This window comes from Phaethon aethereus, assembly GCF_964289735.1.
Source record: "Phaethon aethereus genome assembly, chromosome: 9".
In the NCBI taxonomy this organism is placed as follows: domain Eukaryota; kingdom Metazoa; phylum Chordata; class Aves; order Phaethontiformes; family Phaethontidae; genus Phaethon; species Phaethon aethereus.
Genome location: NC_138585.1, coordinates 1,937,981 through 1,961,757, shown reverse-complemented (window position 1 = coordinate 1,961,757; position 23,777 = coordinate 1,937,981). Strand labels below are relative to the sequence as shown.

The 23,777-nt window shown below is 55.4% G+C and overlaps 1 protein-coding gene across 4 annotated transcripts in view; it reads left to right on the top strand.

Annotated features, from left to right (window-relative positions):
* Window positions 1–23,777, top strand: part of LOC309407974 (ephrin type-B receptor 1) — a gene marked incomplete at its 5' end in the record, with an annotated part of 74,847 nt that overhangs the window by 38,686 nt on the left and 12,384 nt on the right. For 2 of the 4 annotated variants that reach the window (XM_082003662.1, XM_082003661.1), the window contains 4 exons: window positions 13,257–13,412; window positions 16,968–17,303; window positions 20,493–20,674; window positions 21,893–22,055. In XM_082003662.1, coding sequence (XP_081859788.1) covers window positions 13,257–13,412; window positions 16,968–17,303; window positions 20,493–20,674; window positions 21,893–22,055 — 837 coding nt within the window. The remainder of the gene's footprint in view (window positions 1–13,256; window positions 13,413–16,967; window positions 17,304–20,492; window positions 20,675–21,892; window positions 22,056–23,777) is intronic. The other 2 variants (XM_082003664.1, XM_082003663.1) reach the window with 1 other exon arrangement.

The window sequence follows — 23,777 nt, the reverse complement described above, 5'->3', positions numbered from 1 at the left end:
TCTCCGCACCCCTCTGTCTGCTGCCCGGGTCGTTGCACGCCCGGGCAGTGACAAACGGAGCGGTGCCGCGAGTGTTCGCACCGAGCGTGTTAAAAGCGGTCGTTTGTCACGTCTGGTGTCTTGTATCTCAGAGGATGCGTCGAGAGCGGGAGCGTGGTGCTTAAAGGATCGCCCGCGCGCTTCAGCGCGGCTTTGGAGGGGGGCTGAGGAGCCATGGGAAAATCCATCCGTCTTCAGCCTGTGCGGCAGACGCGCAGCCAAGGAGTGATCCACGCCTTGCTCTCGGAGCGTCAAACCGGCCTAAATATGCGGTTGTGGGTGCCTCAAGTTAAGATGTGCGAACCCACGCGAGGAGGGAATTGATGTTCCCTCACCTGGGGCTCCCGGGGGAGCCTCATCCCGTGATCAGCAACTGAGAGAATGTAATTAATGGCACAGTGTGGAACTGCACCGCTCAGTTTTCATCTTAAGCCCAGGACTCACCTGCTTGTATGGTATTTATCATATGAAAGTGGTTTTTAGGAGAGAGCAAGCTGTGGATAGGAGCTGGTCACCTTGATGCTCTCTGCATGGCCTCATCCTGCGTGGTCGTCGCTGACCTCGCTGCGGCAGCATCCCCGTGAGCAGGGAGCGGCGCCTGGGCTAATGCCGCCCTCGTTTCGTCGTTCCCTGGGACCTCTCCGGGACGATGTGGACAAAGCTTTGCCCTCTCCTTGTTTTTTTGGGGTGAGACTTGCAAAGCTGTGTGCCGTGCCAGAGGTGGAGGGCTCCGACCTCGGGTCTGGTTTCCGAGCTTTGCTGTCTAAAACTTGCCCGTAAAAGCAGAGGCATCCTGGGGAACTGCTATCTGAGGGCCATTGGGGGTTGAATTTCTGCTCTAGGTCAACTGGCTTTCCTCTGCTGGGTCTGCAGCCTGGAGGGTCAATTGCCTGTGAGGTGAGACTTGATATTGACTTATTTTGTTCTGATTTTTTTTATTTATTACCTATCTGCATCCAGGCGTGATGTCACCGAGTCGCTCGATAAACCTGCCCTGGACGTAGCGTTGGGATGGGTTGGTGGACGCCTGCATGCGTGTCCCCTCTGCGGTGCAGAGGGAGCTGGTCACTCTTGGGAGCAGGGATTACTTTAATGCTTGTGGGTTTTGTTCTGTTGCAAAATGGGGAACCGGTCTGAAAGCTTGCAACAGTTCTGGGTGCAGCAAAAATGCTTCTCTGCCCATCTGGGTGCTGCCAGGGACTGTCATCTTCTGGCTAAACCCAAATCTCCTTGTTCTGCCAGGGGCATCTGTTTCAGCATGCCGTGAGTGGGGCCAGAACACCCATGCTAGGATGAGGGCATCAGGGTGAGACCTGGAGATATCACAGACCTCCTGTCCTCACATCCGATCTGCTTGTGAGGTCTTAATCATGTATTATTATTTAAGACAGCTTATTCTTAGAGAGCCCAAGGTGCAAATTACGATTCACAGCTAAGAAAAGCTTCCAGAGCTGCCTACGTACAGTAAATCCCCACAATCTCAGGTGGCTTTGACTTATGCATAGCAGATGTTGAGGATGGAGGAGACTATTTCTTTTTCCCCACTTGTTGCTGCCGTTGGTGTGGGACACAGGAGGGTATTTTGGTGGGGAGAGGCCGGCTGCACTCAGAGGTGGGGTTAGTGGGGGCTGTCCACCCCACAACCCCCTGCCTTGGGCATCTCTCCTGTCCCCGGTGGTGGCACCAAAACAGGACCGGTATGTTCATGCCATTTGCCGAAAGTTTTTTCCCCGAATCAGGTTGCTTTTGAGCAGGTTGCCTGCCTCCCCACCGTGGCACGGGGAAGAGCCGGTGCAGGACTCAGAGTCATGGAGTGGTTTGGTTGGAAGGGACCTTCAAAAATCATCTAGGTCCAACCCTCCTGCCACAGGAAAGGACATCTCTCACTAGATTAGGTTGTGCAAACCATCGTTCAACCTGACCTTGGGCAGTTCCAATGATGGAGCACCCACAAATTCTTTGGGCAACGTCTTCCAGTGTCTCACCACCCTCATCATAAAAAACGTCTTCCTTATGTCCAACCTAAACCTATCCTCTTTCAGTTTAAAACTGTTGCTCCTTGTCCTGTCATTACAGGCCTTGGTGAAAAGTGTCTGTCTTTCTTACAACCTCCTTTACATATTGAAAGGCTGCAGTAAGGTCTCCCCGGAGCCTTCTCTTCTCCAGGCTAAACAAGCCCAAGTCTCTCAGCCTTTCTCCATAACAGAGGTGTTCCAGCCCTCTGACCATTTTCATGTCCCTCTTGTGGACTGGCTCCGACAGATCCGTGTCTGTCTTGTGCTGGAGACCCCAAAGCTGGACGCAGTACTCCAGGTGGGGTCCTGCCAGAGTGGAGTAGAGGGGCAGAATCACCTCCCTTGACCTGCTGGCCACGTTTCTTGTGATGCAGCCCAGGATATGCTTGGCTTTGTGGGCTGTGAACACTTGTTGCTGGCTCATGTCCAATTTGTTGTCCACCAAGCCCTTCTCGGCAGGGCTGCTCTTCATCCCTTCATCCCCCAGCCTGTACTGATACTGGGGGTTGCCCTGACCCAGGTGCAGGACCCTGCACTTGGCCTTCTTGGACCTCATGAGGTTCACACAGGTCCATGCCTTGAGCTTGCCCAGGTCTCTCTGGATGGCATCCCGTCCCTCAGGAGTGTCAACCGCATCACTCAGCTTGGTGTCATCTGCAAACTTGCTGAGGGTGCTCTCAATCCTATTAACGATGTTGATGAAGATATTGAATAGTACTGGTCCCCAGTATGGACCCTTGAGGGGCACCACATACTACTGGTTTACGCTGGACATTGAGTCGTTGGAATGCCACCTGCTCCAGCTCCATCTCGCTTGTCAGTGAGCTGCAGAGAATGACCCACCATAGCTTTTCACCCTGGAAACTGCTTTGAGCTGCTCTTTGCTTCGTCCAGCAATGCTCACAACCAGCAACAACCTGATGGTAGTTATACTGGAGCAGAGTCACATTGAATTACTGTAACCTGTTGTATGGTTTGAACTCTCCTTTGAAATCCTTACAGGCAGGGATCTCGGTTGGTTTGTGGTGCTTGGCCTTGGCGGTGTCTGAGATGGGTCTGGCGCGTGGGGTCTCCAAAACACCAGCACCTCCGCTGTGGGATGAACATCATCTCCACCTTCTCCCTTTGCTCTTGATCCACAAGCTGGGCTCTGCGCTTGGGACCGAGCATCTTTTGCAATCCAGCAGGAAGGAGAGGGTGGAAATTTGGCCCTGGCCAAATTTTGCATCGGTAGGTGTGATGCTGCAGGAGAACCTCAAAGGACATGGAAGGGGATCCAAGGGTTTAGTCTTCCTTGCGGTCCCCTCTTTTCTGTCCCACCACAGCGATGCGCTGCCTGAGGAGCCTGTCTGTTATTTTTGCTTTTTCATTTTTCCTCGCTTCCTATTTCTATCTGGTAGTGGAGCCCAAGTGCCACGAGAAAACGTTTTTTTCCAAGATATTACTTCTGTAGTGAATGCCGTTGGCTGTCGCGGTGCCCGGTGGCAGCTGGGCTCGGCTGCCGCGGGGTTGGGATGCTCCTGGGACCGGCTCTCCTACCAGCTGGAGCGGGATCGGCAAGAGTTTTTATGCTCAACCGTGTGCGGAGAGAGGGGAATTGGGAAGGAAAGTCAAAATTTCCATGGTCCCCTGTGCTTTCCCATGCTGTTATACTGGGGGTGTTGGAAAGTTGGGTTGAAGGTGGTGAGGTGGGGACTCAGCCAGCAGCTTACTTGGGGACAGGTGCTTGGAACCGAGTGGTTTGGACTGGGAAAATTTTAAGAATAGTGTGGATGGGGAAAAATAAATAAGTGGAAGGGAGACGGGTAAAACTTTCAGAAATTGCTTTTTAGGTGTTTTCTGGCTCCAGGAGATTAGGGCTGATAAGAGCTGCTCGGCAGGAGCAGGGCAAGTCAATGGCAGCGGCCACCGTTTAACTGCTTAGGGTGGGAAAGGACGTGTTATTAAAAGAGAGAGAAATTGTACAAAATAGATATAAGTGATGCTCGTATATGGAAATAATAGTAAATTACACCCGACTGCGGGAAATATGGCTTGCTGCTGAAAATGCCACTCCCAGGGGTGGAAAGGGAGCGCTTTGCTCATGCCTGTGTGGGATGATGGAGGCAGTTTCCCAGAGGCCAGGGCCGTGTGTGGGCAAGTAAATGTGAAGGCAGGAGCAGCCAGTGCCTCTGGTCCCCTTGTTGGTGCCATGTTTCCCCTCTCTTCTCCGTGGCTGGGTAGGAAGGCGCTTTTCCTCCAAGGAATAGTAATTATGGCTCGTTCCATTATAAATATTCATAGGGGAGCTCTCTTAATTACTTTTCTAATTAATACCATGCATGGGGCTCTTGGGGTGGATGAGGGATGTGGGAGAGCAGTTGCGCTTTGGTCGGGATGTCTTCCCCTTGCCGAATCCGTCTTCCCCTTGCCGAATCCTGGGAGTGGTCCTCAAGCAGTCAGCCAAACCGCAGCCCCCGAGGCTCATCTCTCCTAGGGTGCAGGGTCCTGCTTCATGATGGGGCATCCCACCACCCCAGTGCAACCCAAGGCATGGTGTCCTCCAGTGCCATGGCACGGACGCAAGGAAGCTGTGTGTCTGTGTGTCCCTGTCCGTGCGTCCCTGTCCGTGCCGGCATCCCTGCGCTGGCAGTGCGAGCCTGGACCCGCGGCTGAAGCTCTCCCCCAACCCCAGCCCAGGGTGACTCATCCTTCGCGGCATCAGCGCTAATGAGGAACCACTTCAGACGTAATTAATAAGCGCTTGATGTTCTCTAGATTGAAGGGATACTGCGTGGCGTGAGCTGACAAAGGAGGAAAAGGTGCTTAATTAGTTCCTATTAGGAACAGGAGATGTTTGCTTCCCAACCAAGAGGAGTTTGTGCTTTGGGGAGCTCGGGGCGATGCTGCCCCGATTTCCTGGTCAGAAGAGGGGCTGGAGTTCCAGAGCGATGTTGGTGGTTCCTGAAATGCCTGGGAGGGCTCTGCATCGTTTTCAGGGGGTTTCTAACCATAGCCCTCGCCAGCACCTCTCTGCCTGGGGGAAGAGCTACTCGCTGGGACGCACCATAAGTTTTCGCGGCAGCTCACTTTCCTGCTCGTTAGGTGGCTCGATGGCTCACATGGGCGTTGAGGGGTGAAGGTTATGTGCTGGGTTAAGCGGGGCATGGAAGTATCGGCTCTTCTGTACGGCATCCAGTCCGTGCTCACCGACTCCTGGAGTCTCACGTTGCTGCAGTTCATGGGGGAAATAACCTCGCTCCGTGACTCCTGTATCGAGCCCGATGCCTGGGGTGGGAGTAGAGCATCTTCTGGGGCTTGTGTTTTTGGGACATGAGTCCTGGCCTGAATCTTGATCCCCCCAGTCGTTTGCTCCAAGCTCATCGGGAGGTTTGTTGCAGGTGACCTTGCGGTGCTGGGGATGTGTCTGCTCACTGGGACCGGTGCCAGTGGTCCCCTCTCCGGCTCGTGCTTGGCTCCATGGACCAGAACTGATGTAATCTGACGCACATCAGCATCGCCGAGGTGGCTCATAAACATTGCTTGCCTTCGCAGCCCCAGCCGCCTTAAGCTCAGCCTTAGTTATATAACCCTCACTAAAACCAAGCCTGCCCCAGGTCACAAGGGTTTCCTGAAATCCAGATTATACAGCTGTTCCTGTGGTTCAGACAGGGCACCCGGCTGTGGTAAACCACCCTGTTTGTTAAAAATGGGCGAAGCGGTGGGGCTGGGGGTGCTAGAGGTTGGGCAGGAGCGGCTTCCGAAACTCCTGGGCAGACCTTGGCTTTCCTGCCCTGCTGCTGGAGCGAGCCTCGGGGCTTCCCCCGGCTGCTCTGCTCCTGGTGCCATCCAACTCCCCAGCGGCGTGCCCATCCTGCTCACCCTTTCCTTAAATCACTTTTAATCACTGGCATAGGGTGGATTTCTTGGCTTCCTCCCCCCGCTTAGCTCTGATTTTAACGTACAGCAGAGATGTAAATGTTCATACAGTGCTGGTCGGGGAAGCCCAGGAGTAGGGGGTTGGACACTGCTGTCTGTTTACTGGTAAATCAATCTCCCCTTTCCTTATATCGCATCCCCAGGGAGAGCTGTGTCGCGGCGTTCGACTTGCGGCTACTATTCAGATAGCTCCCGACTGCCCTGGCCCTGCTGCCCGCCAGGGCTCGGGGCAGCGGCACCGAGCCCAGGTCTGGCAGCGGGGAGAGCCCGGGACAGGCTGCAGCCGCTGAACACGTTTTTAAAGAAGAGTATAAGAAGGTTAAATAGCCTCAAATCGTTGCCGAGAGCTTCATCCCCAGTCATTTGTTGACTCGGAATTATAAACTCGGGCGGCATTAAGATGGTGAGGAGCATCCAGCGCCAGTGGCCAGCGTGGGCACGTGACTGCCAGTCACTGCACCATAAACCTCCCTGTGTATGTGGACAAATTGTCTAATGTTTGATCAAATTATTTAGCATTTGATCACTGAAAGTGGGTGCTCGGAGAGGCAGTGCCGGCTTCATCCTTCCCTGCAACACCTCCCTCTTCTTCTCCGTAGCGGTGCTTTAGTACCCCATGGGGAGGTCTGAAACACGGGAGAGAGACGGACCTGGACTGGGGGGGCCTCCATGAGCTGCGTAACGTTGCTGCCAGCTGTGTTTCACCCCGATGTCACATGCAAAAGCGCTGGAGCAGAAGCTCGGGCATCGTTACTTCGCTGGCTGGTTTACAGAAAGGAAGGGAAGCTGCTGCGGCGTGAGATCGGGCAGCCTTGGCCCGGTGAAAAGTGGAAACTAAAGCAGAGCAAAACTCCGGTGAGAGAAAAGCGATTTGCAAAAGTGACCTTGAGAAGTGCTGTGTTTTTTTTCCACCCCCTCTCCGTTGACAGTTTTGGAGGGCGAAGCAAGTTTCCCTGCTCCGCGGCGAGTTGGCAGCCGCGCGGCGCCGTCTGCCCAGGGTGTGTGTGCTCTTCCCTTTCTCATCCAGCAAATGGATCTGGGAATCTGGGACAGATTTCGTCTTTAGACCTTCAAAATTCCCTCAACCACGACAAACGGAGAAAGTCAAGCCCAGAGTGGCGATGAAACGAGCAAACGTGGACCTGGTGGAAAGACGGGCGCTGCTGGCAGCGAGCAGCAGGGCACGTGGGAGCCAAAACCGGCTGCTTCCATGCTTAGACCCGTTGTTTAGGGTCATGATACCAGCCAGACAGTTGATGTCAAAGCTCTTTTGCACACAGAGACCTTTAATTTTCCCAAGCCCACCTTCTTGGAGGGGAAATACTTCTGGGTGAGCATCGGCTGTGTTTTGCTTGCAGCCAAGCGTGTAGGGCTCAGTCTGCGAGCACCTCGGTCCAGCCCAGGGGAGCAAATCCTTGGTTGATGAGGGATGGGATTTTGGGGAGAGGTGAACACAGATGCACCCACACTCTCTTGCCTACCCCGCGAGCGCCTTTAAAATCCTGCCCCGTGTCTTCCCGCTTCATTTCTCATCCGTGAGAAGAAGAGTCCCTCCAAAAAACCCTGAAAAGGGAAAAAAACACATTGAATTTTATGTTTCCTCCATGAATAAACCATGGCGGGCTGGGCTCAGAAGCCGCTGACTTTGATTTGCATGTGTCCCAAGGCGGATCTAAATCTATTCCTCCAGAGGTGAAGGGCTGGTTTAATTAACCAGCTGCGTGACGAGGAGCCGGGGCCTCTTTCCTCCGTGCATCGGGGAGAGATGCAGCCCGTCGCCCGCAGGATGCGAACCCAGATGCTGGGAAGCTCACGTTTGTCTCATGATTTTCTGCCTATACAGCGCTGAAAAACGGAAATGCGGCGCAACGAGGTGGGCGCTGTTTGTCATGAGGTTGGGCGAGCGCTTGGCCCCGAGGTGGGAGCGGCTCCAGGTAATCTGAAATGATAAGAATTTGTGCATTTGGCAGCAAAAAGGGTGAAGTTTCCAGGGAGATGATGGAGTCGCCATCACTGGAAGAGTTCAAAAAACATGTAGATGTGGCACTTCAGGACATGGTTTAGTGGGCATGGTGGCGTTGGGTTGATGGTTGGACTTGATGATCTTGGAGGTCTCTTCCAACCTTAATAATTCCATGATCCTGTGAAGTTTGCAACAAAATGAGGTTATATCCTTGGGACAAGGCTCTGCTGGGGTGTCCCATCCCCAAGATGCTGTGGTTTCTGGCACTGCTTGGGGGCTTGGAGGAGCCCTGGAGGAGCAAGCATCCATCTGTCTGTCCGAGGATGCTTTGGGGCTGGGGACGTTCAGACTATTTCTTCACCTGGGTCGCACTCTTTGCCCTGCTCCAAGGACTGGATGTAGGAAAGGAAATTTGGTGGCTGATGGGCAGTTTCGGGGCCAGGGCTGCTCCTCGTCTCCCTTCTTGGAACGGTCAGGATGCGTGCGATGAGGACCCTCCCAGCCCTCCTTGCCAGAGCATGGCATGGCTGCCGATACAGAAACCTCTCCGGATTAATTTGTGATTTGCAGGAGGGAAGGGGTGATGGGAGAGCATCAAGTAGGGATGCAATTAAACCTCTGGCAGTGGGTGCCTGCTCCCTGCTTGGATATTTGTGGGGAGGGTAACGAGGTGGATGAACGGCAGCACTCTCGTCACCCTTTGAAGGTGGGGAGATGGCAGCCCCCATCGGGGAGCGGTGGCATCTGGGTGACAGCTTGCCTGAGTCTGTTGCTTTTTTCCCCCTCAAACCGCAGCCTGCATCCCCAGTGTGTTGTCGTCGCACCAAAGGGATCGACATCCAAAAGTGTCGGTCGTTTTGCAGCCCGGGGCGGCGTTGGGGCTCTGCAGGCCGGTGTCTACACGTGGTGCCACCAGTCCCGGCCGGCGCTGCCTGCCCGGGAGCCGAACCAGCAGCCGCCGCGGAAAGCCGTGCCGGCAGCCGGAGCACCTGCCCCTGTAATCGCAACATCCTCTAAATGTCGTTTTTCTGCAGCGTGCAATTTCATGTGGGTGTTTATTTGCCTGGATGATGCCTTTCTTTCAGCTGAAAGCATCTAGGAGGGCTTCCTAGCCTGCGTGGAGGCAGCAGGACGGGGAGGAGAGCTGCCATGCCGCTAAAGTACTTGTAATTGGGACTAATCAGAAAATCTCCATTGGAAAGCTGAAAAATTGATGGGATTTTCTTTTTCTTTTCTTTTGGTGTGCTTAAAGATAAATACATTTTGTGTTGAAGGTGTCTGCAAAACGTACAAGGGGGTTCTAGCAAGCGTCTCCTCTCTTTTTTTTTTTTTTAAAGGTTTCATCCAAAATTGTGAGCCTCATGCAGAAGGTGTTGGTTTTAAGATCCAGCTTATTTTCTTAGTGAAAAATTGTCGTTTGCAGAAAAGGGAGAAATGGCCTTGAATCCTTTTCCAGCGGGCTGTCAGCGCAGTAAGCTGCGGTTCCTCCTTCGTTTGTGGCCCGTGGTGTCCTCAAACCCAGCAGGGCACCCTCCCTGCTGCCCGCCTTCCCAGGGGTGCTGGTAGGTGCCAGCCACACGTCTTTTCTGGAGCAAGGCTGGATCATCCAGGCTTTTCCGGTGCCTTTGCACGTGGCAGTCCTCTCCGTGCCCCTGGCTTGCTTGAGGGCATCACCTTGTGCGGCCCCATCTTTTCATCACTTGCTGTGCTGGTGTCACTGTGGGTGTGGGCGCGGGGTGCTTGAAGATGCCGGCTTTGCCCTGCAAAGGCGTTGGACCCAAAAAGGAACCCAAAGCAAGCATGAATTTGGGGAAACCTGGCACGTGTGGTTAGCTCTGCCTCAGCAGCAACTTTAGGGGCGTGGGAACGACGAGGTGGCGTAGGCTCCGTGTGCTGCGAGCGAAGGGAGCTGCGGCAGGCTGCCGGCGAGGGCTGGAGGGAGGAGGTGGGGAATGGTGAGCTGAAGTCTGTAATTCCTTGCAGAAGCTCCTATTTTAAAATCTGATCAGGAAAAATGCCTCTCTGCGTCCCCAGGGAGCTTCAGAGCAAGTTAATATAGAGGAGATGTCTCCTTTCTTTCTTTTTTCTTTTTTTTTTTTTTTGACTGAAGCTTCCCTGAGAGAGTAATTAAAAAGTGCAAGTTCCAGGTGCTAACTGAGAGGGTTTAGTCTGAAGAATGAGATGCTTGGATACCCCCACGCATGTACCCTTCCTGCTGAGCACCTGGTCTGTTGACGGCGCCTTGCCTTGGGCAGGAGCAGGGGTGGAGGAGCAGCGAGAGCCCGCTTACCACCGGCTCCTTCTAGGGTGCCTGGCACCCAAAATGTAAGGGTGCAGGATACACGCCGTGAAGGCAGAAGAGTTTTCAGCAGCAAAAAGCCTCGCGGTGCTGCTGGCCGCTGCTGCTGCTCCAATAATTCATCCCGCCCCGCGCAGAGTGAGCTGGGCGGCACGGCCACGTTTCGTGCCTCATCATTTACAAACACACCCCGAGTGCTTAAACGCGAGGAGAGGGATAGTTAAGCACATCATTAATCTTATCCAGCCCATGTAGTCAACAATCAATTAATTCTTCTCCAGGCTGAAGAGATGCAGATCGCGCCGCAGCCTGGGCACCGGCAGAAGGAGCCTGTTCCTGCGGGGAAAGCCAAGGCAGAGCCTTGTCCCGTGCTTGGTCTGAGACGCTGTTGCGGATCCAGACCTTGCCAGCTCCAGGAAACTTTCTAGAAGCAGCCCTTAAATCACGGCAAACGCTGCACTGGCTTTTGGTGGGGTGAGCTATTGCTCCCTCCTGGGCTCGAGCCCTCTAGCCGAGCCTTACGCCTGGACTGCGCTCTGAAGGACGACGGCTCCCACGCTGCGTGGGTCTCCATAAATCCCATCGCAGGGGCTTTTGGGGGGTTTCGGCTTCATCTTTGGCGTGAGGTTCACCGTTCAGCTCCCCCAGAAAGAGGGGGGATGCGGGCAGCGGCGAGAGCGGGGAGCTGCAGCCCATGGCAGCTTCAGGAGGAAGGAGAGGGAATCAGCCTCCCCTGAAACTGCAGGAGACTTTAGGCAAGCTCAGTGTAATTACAGGAAAGAAAAGCTAATTGGTAATAATAACAATTAAGAGCCACGTGCTTGAAGATTACAGGAATTTATGGATAAGCGAAGTGATAAAAGAAGCCTGAGGACACTGGGTTGCAGGGTGTACTTTCGTTTGGGTATTTTGACAAGTGTTGCTTGGCTTAATTGTGGTTAAAAATTCAGAAATCCCTTCAACTGACCCACTGATGTGCCCCGATGCTTAAAACCAAGGTGTGTTTGTGGTGCTGCGACTCTCTGGTCCTCGTCCATCTCCCTTGCTCTCCCATTCCTTTCCATAGAAATCCAGGTGGTTGTTCCCCGGTACCGCTGCTGTTTCCTTCCTGCTCCTCCGAAGAGCCCAGCATGTTTCAGGCATGCTTCTGATCACGTCCTCCAGCTCTGGAGCTGCTCCGCCACACACCCACAAGTCACCCGTTGCACGTCTCATGGGTGCTAACGCTTGCTGGCAGGAGTGCAATGCTGCTGGGACATCGTGGGGAGGCCCCAGTGGGAAGGGAGAGGTGAAAAAACAGAGATCCACCTCAAAGTCTTGGTTTCCACGCGTGGTTGCGTCTCCTGCCTTGCGTGGCTGGTGTAACTCGGTGTGTCCTCATGCTGTTATGGGGTGCAGGGCTTGCTGTGTGCGTGGCTCAGGGAGGACTAAAAGGTCTTCCCGTGGTGGGGAGGAGGAAGGGCAGCGTGAGATGGTGGCTGGTCCCTCTGGGATGCCACGTCCCCACTCAGCTGTTGGCGTCCTCGGAAGGAGACGGTTCATCGCAGCTGGTTGCGTGCCTGAGGCGGGGGAAGAAAATCCCCTGAATAATAAAATTGTAAAATAGTGTTTTGATTTATCCTTTTTTATCATCTTTAATATCTGGAAAGACTGTGTGAGCAAGAGGCTTTCATGAGTTTTGAATGACAGGTTAAAGGGCTCCAATAAAGATTAGATGGTCCACTATCTCCCAAGGAAATTGCATCAAAGTGGTTACTCCTGCTTGCTCCTATTAATTTCCTCTTCATGGCTGCTAGGAGATGCCTCATATCCTGATGCAGCAGACAGGGGCTAAGAGGCACTTTCCATTATCTCAATCATCACCGTGTTTATGAGACGCTTAGCGTGTTTGTGTGCAGAGCCATGCCTTAGAGGTGACAGCATTGGGGGACAGAGCTAGGAGCCAAACGGAGGTGGGACCGCCGTCTGTGCGAGGCCGGGAGCCATCTTCCCCCGGCCAGGTGGTGGACCTAGATGGAGTTCTGGTCCCTCGGGTACATGTGCCAAAATGCAGATGCTACCTTCTTGCAGCCTTCGGTTTTGTAGGGGTTGAGGACAGATGAGCATCTGTTCATCAATGCCTAGTTGATGAGGACCGGTGAGGTGGGGTAGGGACAAGGGACCCCATCTTCATCACTCCATCTTCATCCTAATGGCAGAGCAGCAAAACATTTGATTAATGAAACCTCCCCCTATCAGTGATTAAAGCCATGCCATAATGATAATTGGAGCATCTTCTAATTTAAGAATTAGTTGCTGTTTCCTGCTTGAGTGAACTTGGAGGCCGAAGGCCAGGACGGTTATTAGCCCCAGCCCTGGGCTGCAGGGGCTTAACGGCATGGACCCATAAGACACTGTCATGGGCGTTGTGTCAACTTTTTCATTAAATATTCAAATTATGCATGGAAAAAGAGATGCGAGACCTGAGCCATGCCGTTGGGTTGGCAGAAAGGGACTTTTCGGATCAGCAGAAGGGAACGCTGTCCTGCCCCTGCGTGTCCATGCCCCCATGGGTGCTGCCGGGGAAGGGGGTCCCGCGGCCCTGCGTCGTCCCCCTGCCTGGGTACGAGCGGCGGGGAGCGATGCAGCTGCTGCAGTCCCATTGCTCTGCCAGGCTAATTACTGTGTCATTGCGGAGAGTGCGCGCGGCGTAATTAGGCTTAGTACCCGGCTCAGACCAGGGCTGGCTGATGTCTTGGGGGATGCTACGCAAAACTTGCCTGTTGCTGTGTGACTTCAGTATTTTCCTGGTGGCTCCACAAATAATTCATGGCCAGTGTGAAAAATTACGGCCATCCTAGCTTCAAAGCAAGGCGCTACCCTGTTTAGCTCTGATGCAGGTGTGAAGCTTTTCTGTGTCTTATTTTTCTTCTATTTCATTATTTTCTTTTTCTTTCTGCCCCATTTCAAGAAGGGGACCTGCTTTTGCCTCCACCCCAGGAACGTTCAGAACCCAACCGCTTTCACCTCCTTTCTCTTGCAGCCTGCCCGGCGGGGACATTCAAGGCCAGCCAGGGCGCGGGGGTCTGCGTGCCCTGCCCCTCCAACAGCCGCTCCACCGCCGAGGCCTCACCGCTCTGCACGTGCCGCAACGGCTACTTCCGGGCGGATTTCGACCTGCCGGCAGCTGCCTGCACCAGTGAGTAACGGATTGGGGGGGCCTGCAGGGTCTTGCTCCCCTCCGCTGCTGGGGAAGTGGCAGGGATGAAGTCTCAACCCAGAAACTTTTTCACCTTGTTTTCTCCCCCTGTCCTGCGGGGAGCGAGAGGGAGGGGAGAGGAGTGGCTGGAGAGCTGCCCGGGGAAAAGGACCTGGGGTGCTGGTTGACAGCCGGCTGAACGTGAGCCGGCAGTGTGCCCGGGTGGCCAAGGCCAACAGCATCTTGACTTGTACCACCACTAGTGTGGCCAGCAGGAGCAGGGCAGTGCCCCTGTACTCAGCACTGGTGAGGCCGCACCTCGAATCCTGTGTTCAGTGTTGGGTCCCTCACTCCAAGAAGGACGTTGAGGTGCTGGAGCGTGTCCAGAGAAGGGTGATGGAGCTGGGGAGGGGTCTGGAGCACGAGTCTGATGAGGAGCGGCTGAGGGAACTGAGGGTGTTCAGTCTGGAGAAGAGGAGGCTGAGGGGAGCCCTCATCGCTCTGTACAACTGTCTGAAAGGGGGTTGTGGTGAGGTGGGGGTTGGTCTCTTCTCTCCTTCTTGCTGGTCCCAGTGGCAGGACGAGAGGAAATGGCCTCAGGTTGCACCAGGGGAGGTTTAAATTCGATATTAGGAAAAATTTGTTTGCTGAGAGAGTGGTCAAGCATTGGCACAGGCTGCCCAGGGAGGTGGTGGAGTCACCGTTACTGAAGTGTTCAAAAAACGTGTAGACGTGGCACTTCGGGACATGGTTTAGTGGGCATGGTGGCGTTGGATTGATGGTTGGACTTGATGATCTTAAAGGTCTTTTCCAACCTTAACGATTCTGTGATTCTAAGGGGGCGGCTGGGTAGCCAACTGGCCGCCAGCCAAGGTCAACCCACTGCAAGGGTTTAGCTTTGCAGAAGGCTGGGGTCCCCGAATTGAATATCTATCCCTCTCGGCACGACACAGCACCTCCTCCACGTGCTATAGAAACGCTCCGGGCACCAACACGACCACCACGCTGGCATAAGCAGATGATGTCTTGTCACCTTTTGCTCTGCTTTCCCGGGCCCCCGCCGTGGCACGCACCAAACGATGAGCGATGGGACGGCCCCGCAACCTGCCTCTCTGGCAGCCATTTGATTTTATACTTCATCCTGGCAGTGATGGCAGGGAGATAGTCCCCAGGATAAATTAGAATTTAAAGTTATCTGCTGTTGCTGTCCTGTTCATAGTCTTGCAGATGGAGTGGGGTTTTTTATAGGGGGAAAGGATGCGTTAAGCATTGGTATTCAGCACTGATGCGTCGTTGCTCGGCTGTCTGCCTGAGCCACCCGGGATGGCAGCAGCGGTCTCAAGCCTCTTGTTTGGTGAGAAAAGAGCCCAGGAGAGAAGAAATAGCTGCTGTGCTCCTCAGCCCGCTGGGAATGTGAGTCTCAGCCTCAACTCCCCCGACCCCAAAATACTCTCCAGGCCCTTGAATCAGCCTGTCAGGGAGCTTTAGTGCAAGGATGCTCTGGACCCGTGGTGCTGGGGAGTGCCCAGAATGCACGTTGGAGATGAGGAAAGGATTTGCATGTTTTGCTGGATGACTTGAGCTGTCAGAGCAAAAGATAGTCGGCAGGTAGCACCACGGGAGATAAATCTGCGTATCTTTATTACGTTTCGTTACGTAGCTGATTTACAGTATTGCTGCGCTTATAGGAATACAGTATAAAAAAGTTCATTTGCTGATTTTTATTTCTTCATGTCGACGTTTGATTTTACAACGCTCTTAATTTGAGATGCCAGCTGTTCACCGACAAAGTTTCTCTGTGTCAGAGGAGTAAATAACAGCATGGAGCTGCAGGCGCTGCCCTGGATGATTAAAGAGGGGAGAATTTGGGGAGACAGTGGTTTGCATCTGGGCCAGGGAAGAAGAGAGATGGTTTTCTCTCTTTTTCTTGAAAAAAAGCTTGAAAAGATATTGTCTGCTTACGGTACAAAGAGTGGATTAAGGTTCCTGAGACAGGTTGCAGCTTTTTGGGGGTAACTTGCTATTTGTTGATACTTCTCCCCAGCCTTTGCGAGTCCTCGGGTCTGGTTCCCCCGCCCCTGATGTGTCCCCAGCCAGCCCCCCCGTAAACCCCCTTTGACATCTCCGCTGCCTGCTAACGGGATTTCGGGCGAGCCCCACCACAGGATATCTGTGGTGCCTGGAGTCCACAAAAGCCCTTTCCAGTGAGGAGGCTGCACTGTCTCTCCCCAACACGTGCGCTTACTCTGCTAAAAAAAATTAAAGGGAATGGGATGTTTTAGTTTTAGTCGTTTTCTTTTAAAGGCTGTCATTTTTCTAGGCTTTTTAACCAGTGCAGGGGTGGCCGGAGCAGGGTGTCAGCTGGAAGCCCTCCACACAGGGTGACCTCTCCATCCCACCAGCCACATCCCCCCTGTGCTGATGAAGCTGCCTTTGCCCAGCCCATCCCCATCCAATAATGGGGCTAATTTATCTGCAGCCACTAACGACGTTCCCCAGCACACACACCTGGGGGGCTTCGCCGGGACAGTTCTCCCCAAGACGCAGCACGCTTCGCTCTCTTAACCTTTCTTCACGGGTCAAGTCCTCCATCGTTTTTACTGCACCCCCGCATCGTGGCAAAGTCCTTTTTCTTCCCTGGAAGCGCAGCGCCGAGCCCTGCCGGCATGAGTATTAATCGCTTTCCTTATGTAATGCAACCCAGCAGCCGGATTTTGTGGTTTTGGCTGCAGAGACGTCCTGGCTAACCCCAAATTCTTCCCCAGACCTGGGGCAGACATATGTTTGTGCCTCGACGATGCTCTCCCGCCTGGATTCCTCCTGAATTGCTCGCTATCGACTCCATCCCTGTTCCGGCAGAGCGTGCAATTGGAGCCGCGTTCAATTCCCGTCCTCCGAAGCGTTTGCGATGATTCCCAGCAGATTTGATCAATGCAATTTTGATCTCTTGGCCAACATCCGAGCCACTCGCAAAACAGTGAGCGGTGCCAGGCACAGAGGAGAGCCTTCCTCTCTGCCGTTAAATGCCCAGGCTCCCAACTGGAGATATCGAACTGTTAATAACCACTTTCCATTTTTGACTCTCCTTTTGCCCGCTGCTCCTCTGTTTCTCTGCGGTGCTGGCTAAGTGGTGTTTCTCTTGCTGTGATAACCTGTTTGAGGTGCTTCTCCAGGTGAGCACTGGAGCTATCTTGCCAACCCTCGATCATTAAAATGGGTCCATCTTCGCAGATGGATCTGCGTGTGCTCTGCAATGGGGTTTTTTTTTGGAGAGGAAGTGGGTTTGTGGCATGGGAGTCCCCATCCCCAGCTGTGAAACTTCTCTCTGCACTGGTGATGCGGGTGGTCGGTGTGGCCGATGGGGAGAGCCTGAGTCAGGCAAAGCCATGGAGACCAAATCTGTCCTGAGCCAGGAGGTGATGGGTAGACTGGCAGATGGAGCTGTGGGATGTCCTTGTCCGTGCTGGAGCATGCCGGGGCTCCCGCTGAGCCCCGATAGGGCTGAGTGTGACGTTTTTGGCAAGGGCCCGTCTCAGTTGCTCTCCCTCCCTGCAGGCGTCCCATCCGGCCCCCGCAACGTCATCTCCATCGTCAACGAGACGTCCATCATCCTGGAGTGGCACCCGCCACGAGAGACGGGGGGTCGGGACGATGTCACCTACAACATCGTCTGCAAGAAGTGCCGGTCGGACCGACGCGCCTGCTCCCGCTGCGACGACAACGTGGACTTTGTTCCCCGGCAGCTGGGGCTGACGGAGACCCGGGTCTTCATCAGCAACCTGTGGGCGCACACACCGTACACCTTTGAGATCCAGGCTGTCAACGGGGTTTCCAGTAAGAGCCCCTTCCCACCGCAGCACGTCTCTGTCAACATCACCACCAACCAAGCCGGTGAGTCCTGGGATGACACGGTGCCGGGGGTTTTAAGTTGCAAGCTCTGAGACCGGAGGAAAAAACCCTCCCAGGGTGTGAGTGGCGTGTGATGGCTGCGGTAAACCTGCACCCAGCCCTGGACAGGCTGGGGGAAAGGCAGAAAGCGGAGAGAAGGGCCAAAAAAAGAGAGAGGGAGAGGGCTGGGGGAGGTGGAGGGGTGCCTGCGCCCTGGGCAAAGTGAGAGCGGGGTTGCAGGAGGGAAGGGGGCGAGGACCAGTGTCTACCTTTTATCCCCCCTGTAGATTGTTGGGGATGAAATGGCATTGCCATTTCCCCCCGTTTCCTGGGTGGGAGGAGGGAGATGGGGTGAATCCAGCCTCGAAACACTTCCTGGCTGCATGGCAGCACGGGAGGAGCAGCACCCCAGGCTGAGTTCAGGCTCCATCTCCTCTGGTGCATCCCTTTCCCATGGTTTTCCCCTTCTCCCCTTTTCCAGGCTCCCCTGCGCCTTTCCCTCCGTCTTCCTGCTCAGGTGTCAGGAGCTGGACAAGCAGCTCTGGGCCAAGCTGGGATGCCAGCAGGATGGGGGGTGCAGATGGCAAGGGGGGACCCCATCCCGGGCTGCAGTGAGGAGCACAGGGAGCGGCGGGGATGGAAACCCATCCGCTTTAGGCACAGAAAGGGGATGGTAATTTCTGCTTTGTGCCGAGCGTGTAATGCAGGCAGCCTTCGCCAGCCTGCTCCCTCGGGAGCGCACAGCACAGAAACCTGGCGTAACTGTTTTAGTCTACCAGCTCTGGGGAATACAAACCTATTACAAACCTATGCCTATGCCTGGCTGGCATCGCTGTCTCCTCATGTGCGATCAAACCTGCCTCTGGTTTCCAGGACTTTTCTCCCCGGGGTGGGGTTTTTAGGGTGTTTCTTTGCTCAGCTCCCGCCCCAGGGCTGCCCGGGAGCTGGGAACAGCCAGGCCTCCCAGGTCCGTCTGTCCGTCGCCCCATGCTCCCTGTTTGCCTTGCAAAGGCCGAATATCGAGGTGGAGACGCTCCCAGTGCCGTAGGACGGGCTGTGGGGTAACCTGAGAGAAATGCCTGGGGGTGCCAAGGGCAGGATCGGCGCTGTCCCTCTGAAACCCCTTTGGCTTTGGAGTGGGTTTTTCCACCCGCTTTCCCTGTGCGGGGCTGGGGCTGGGCTGGTTAGTGTGTCTCCCCCCGCAGCGCTGCCCCCAGCCCCCTCCGCCGCTGACCACGCTAATGGCGCAGGGAGCGCAGCAATTAGCAGAATGGCAATCAGGCTACGTGTTTCATTTCAGCCCATGAGCGTCTTCTTGAAGTGGATGTGGAGAGATTAAAAAAAAATAATACAGCGGGTAAACAAAGGCGGTGCCAGACTATCAACATCTTCCAGTGCGGCTGTGCGGAGCTCCTGCTGCCCCCAGATTGCCTCTGTGGCTCGATCCTGCACCCCGAGCTGGTCGTGCCGAGCTCAGCTCTGCCCCAGATCCATGGGGAGGAGGCCTTTTCCCTGCCCAGCACGGCCTGCGCTGGATAGGGAGCTGACCCTGCGAGCAGGTCGTGCCAGCACCGCTTTGGGTGCCGAGAGACTTGGGTGCCTTTCTTGGAGGCTTTTGGTAGGATTAAGTGCGGGATCAGAGCTGTATTGGCTGGCTCTGGCCCTTGTAAGTAGAACTTGGAGGGCAAAAAGCCCTTGGAAAAGGGGTTCCTGGCTAATTTAGCCAGGTGTCCTTGGTGGTGGAAGGATGGTGTTGCTACTGCTGGGGATGCTCGGCTCCAGGGGTGCTTGGCTCCGGGGGTGCTCGGCTCCGGGGATGCTTGGCTGTGGGGGCGCTCAGCTCTAGGGGTACTTGCCTCCGGGGGTGCTCGGCTCCAGGGTTGCTCGACTCCAGGGATGCTACACTCTAAGATGCTTGGCTCTGGGATGCTCGGCTCTGGGGGTTCTCAGCTCCTGGGATGCTCGGCTCCAGGGATGCTCAGCTCTGGGACACTCAGCTCCTGGGATGCTTGGCTCCGGGGTTGCTCAGCTCTGGGACGCTCAGCTCCCGGGATGCTCGGCTCCCCGGCAGGCGCAGAGCAGCCCCGGGATTGCTTCAGTACATGCGGAGAGCGGGGCAGGGAGCAGCGGCAATGGGGACAATGTGTGGCAGCTGTTTTAGGAAACCTGCTTGCTGAGCTCCGGTCTGGTGTGCGAACTGGAATATTATGGGCGGCTTTGCAGAGCAATGTGGCGTGTGGTGTGGCCGGCGAGACTGATTAGAAATGCGTGGCAGGGAGGGAAGGGGCTTGGACAAACCGCGCCGGGCTCGCACCCGATGCTGACTGCGTGCTTGGCTAGTGCCAAGCATCTTGCTTTCTCCGGGGATGCTGTGACAAGATGCCCGGGACCCCTGTGGTTTGCTCCCCGGGAGGTCTCGGGGGCCGCAGGGATGGAGGCGCTGCCTTTCGAGCACCCTTGCGCCATGGCCCCGGGGAGAGCGGGAGCTGGAGGATGGCTTGAGGCTGTTCTGCAAGTGTTTGGGCTTTGGAAGTAAAACTCCCTGGAGAAGTACGTTTGGGCGCTGCGAATGAGCATCCCCAGAGAGCCCCCAGGAGCGGACCTGGCAGCTCCTCCAGGCCAGGCTGAGCTGAAGCCATGCTACAGGCTCCAGCACCTTGGGGTCCCCTGGCTGGGCTGGGGTGTCCCTGGCCTGGATTCCTGTCATTGTCCTCAGGGCGGGCAGATTTTTGCTCCTACATCCTCTTACTGACAGCACATGGGGTGGCAGCCGTGGCGCAGGCTCCTGCGGTGCTGGCTCCCCCAGAGAGGCTGTTGCGATGGCAAGCAGAGCTGGGGACCATCATCAAGCCCTGGCTTGTCCCCGATGGGGAGAGCTTTCCTGTCTTTGCCCCTCTGTGGGAGACATCCTTGGAGCAAGCAATCCCAGGGAGAAGGAACACCGAGGATTTCTAGGCCCCTAATTAAAAAGAATAATTGGTTTAAATACCGGAATTCCCTTGCCTGCTTGCTGCTCTGGCTCCACGTAAGCTGTTGAGATGCCGCTGCTAATGCGTGAGCTTGTCCCATGGGGCGAACAACCACAGGCATGGGGGATTTGGGATGCTCCACGTGCCCAGGAGATTTCCGCCCTGCCCAGGGCCTTCGCTCCCACCCCTCTCCATGAGTTTTTCCTCCCTGCTTCCTCGGCAGCACCCTCCACCGTCCCCATCATGCACCAGGTGAGTGCCACCATGAGGAGCATCACGCTCTCTTGGCCTCAGCCCGAGCAGCCCAACGGCATCATCCTGGACTATGAGATCCGCTACTATGAGAAGGTGAGCCGCATCTGCACGCCTGATGTCAGCAGCACCGTGGGCTCCAGGCCGGCAGCGGTGAGCTTGGGTGGAAACCTCGCGACGGAGGGTGGGATGGGGCACGTGGAGCTTCATACGGAGGCTGCTCAGGTCCTGAGCTCGCTGGGAGAGGGGGAACATCATCAAGCTTGGAGTCAGGCTCTTTGCTGGGAAGGGTCCGGGCAGTGGGTCAGGCCATGGGATGGGCGCCTGGTCACCCACGCTGGCTCTGGAGGGTGGGAGCGACGTGCAGCCATAGGACAGGAAGCGATGTTGTGGCTGCAGGTGCTAATTCCTCCCCCGTGGGCAGCGTTTTCTCCAGCACATCAGTGCCCGTTACTGCCTTGGCTTTGGTATCTGCTAGGGTGAGCAGGGACCCGGGGTGGGGGGACGGCGTCAGGAGGAAAGGAGGGGGATGGTGAGGACTGGGGAAGGTTATCAGGGTTGTCCCTGTCCCGGGTCACTGCCTCCCGCCGGGTCTTTTTTGCTGGCAGCCATCCTTCCCCATGGGCAACACGCTCTCGACCCTTGCGGCGAACCGTGCCGAGCCCAAGCTGTTCCATCCCTCCCGCCTCTTGCCAGCTTTAATGAATTCCTCTAAATGTGAATAATTAGATGATCTCACCAGTCCCTTTATGGCAAATCACCGGGGAACGCAGCAAAAAATGAGATTTGAGACGCATGAGGTTTCCACCAAGGTTTAGCACAAGGAGCCCTGCCAGCAGAGCGGGGACCGTAGGGGCTGGGGCTCTCAGCAGAGGCAAGTTGCCCTTGAACCTGCTCGAACAGGGTCTCGTAGGGCACGTTGTGGTACTTCCATAGCTGCATGACGTTTCTGAAATGTGCAGGGACATCAATGGTTTGAAGAGGAGGAATTCGCTGCTCCCGAGCATTTTTGCTCCAGATGCTCTTACTGGTTCCCCCGGCTGCTCCACGCTCTTCGCTGTGGTGGGACCTGGGGGGCTGCCTGTGGGGCACATGCTGCGGGGACCTCCTTGGCTCCTCAGAGGCCAGGCAGACCTTGCGGGTCCTGTTCCTGCGGGATCCTCCATGTCAGGGATTGAGGGCCACCAGGTCTGAGCCACCTCGCCCAGGCTCCAGCGCTTGTCCTCCTGGAGCAGAACCGGGGCCACCGCTTTATCCCCCTGCAGATAAACCTCACCCCTGCCATTGATGGGGACCAGTGGGCTGCAGGGCACGTCGTCCCCACCACTGTCCCTCGTCCCCATTGACCATCTCTCTTGGCTGTGCCCGCAGGACCACAACGAGTACAACTCCTCCATGGCCCGCAGCCAGACCAACACGGCCAGGATCGAGGGGCTGCGACCCGGCATGGTGTACGTGGTGCAGGTCCGAGCCCGCACCGTGGCCGGCTACGGCAAGTACAGCGGCAAGATGTGCTTCCAGACGCTGACGGACGGTGAGTCCGGGGAGCAGGGGGACAGGGAGGTGAAGGGGGTGGTTGTCTTTCCAGCGACAGCTTTGGCCTTTAATTGGATTAAACGAACTTGTCTCTGCAACCCTCCCTCCCGGCGGGCAGCGTGGCAAAAGCCAGGTGATTTACAGCGATGTCTTATTAATCACCAGCTGGAGGAGTAATCTGCTTTAAACCTCTGAGCTCTGTTTTCTCCCCCGCTACTTTGCTGCAGTTTTGTCTTTCCTGCCTCTGATCGCGGTGGCAGAGTCCCCCTGCCACCGCCTGCGAGGCCAGCACGGTTGGGGTGTGGGGAGGAGCGGCGGGATGGACACCCCAGGAGGATGGGATGCCTGGCATGTTCTCCAGGGATGCTCTCCTGGGGTGCTCAGAGCTGCCTCTGAGCCATCAGGGCAAAGCTGGCAGGGTCAGACCCATCTCAACGCTGATTCTCCACCCTGAGGTGCTGTGTCAAACGGAAAGGGCCCGCTCACGACCTTCACGCCTTCTTCTGGCCTCCTCACCAGAGTTGTGCTGTTATTCCTCTGGCCCCAGCCCTTCCCTGCACCCACAAACCCCAGATCCCTTCAGAGACTAATAACTCATGGGAGGGTTCTTCATTAATCCCAGCTTTGGGACAAATCCAGAAGTCAGTGAGTGAAGCGAGGTTTCTTTTGTGGTCCTCCTACCCCCCCATACGCTGGGGGAGCTGAAGTCCCTGCAAGGAGCCCCTTTGCCAGCATGGTTCCTGCCCAGCTTAGGTGACACCCATGGGTCCCAGCCCTGCTGGCTGTCTTTCCTAAAACTTTCTTTCTTTCCTAAAACTGGGTCACCCCGTGCTTGCACTCGTGTCGAGCGCCAGCCGGAGTGGGAAAGGAAAACCATGCAGGGTGACGAAAGGGAAGGAAATGGTAATAAACCCCCGCAATGCCTCGAATATTCAGGATTAGAGAAGCGAGAAGAAAAATCCTGCCTCAAATAAGCAATTAATTGAAATTTAATAAGAATGGATAGTGTAGATTATTAAACAATAATTGATTGTTAGATGAGAATTTCTCAGGATTTAAGCAGCATGCAAGAGATAAATCTAGTTGCTAGTAATTAACTGCGGAGTAGAAAAATACAGATAAAAGAGTGCTAAATGCCTTCTTTTAGAGTGAATTTTATTTTAACCCTCGCTTGTGGCTGCAGGCACAGCCTGGCATACCTTGCGGGGGATGGTTGGAGAGGGGGATGTTTCTGGAGGGCTGCAGAAGCCCCCAGGAGCGTGGGGTCTGCCGAATACTGCCCACCGCGGGTACCCACACTGCTAACGGGGCAGGGCAGGAGAAGGGGAGAATGGGGGGAGACTCACGGAGGTTGCAAGTGGCTTTCTTGGGGTCCCTCCAGGCATGTCCAGTCCTCCCTGTGCCACCTTGGCTTTCACCCCAGCCTGCTGCTGACGGACGTGGGGGTGGCCGAGGGGACGCAGGGGGCTTGAGGGATGCTCGGTGCGGAAGGGATGGTGTGGCTCTGCAAAAGGACTTGGCTCGTGCCATTTGTCAAGATGTAAAAACCTACACGCAGACCTGCAGCGAAGGCGCTCAGGTTCTCCCGGGCCTGCCTCTCGACGTTAACGTGGTGGACTCTCCGGTGTCTGATACGGGTGAGGTCCTAGCACAGCCTTCCCCAGCTGGTTTGGTTATTAATGGGGTCTCTTCTCTCCCTCCTTTCCTGGAATGTGTCTTT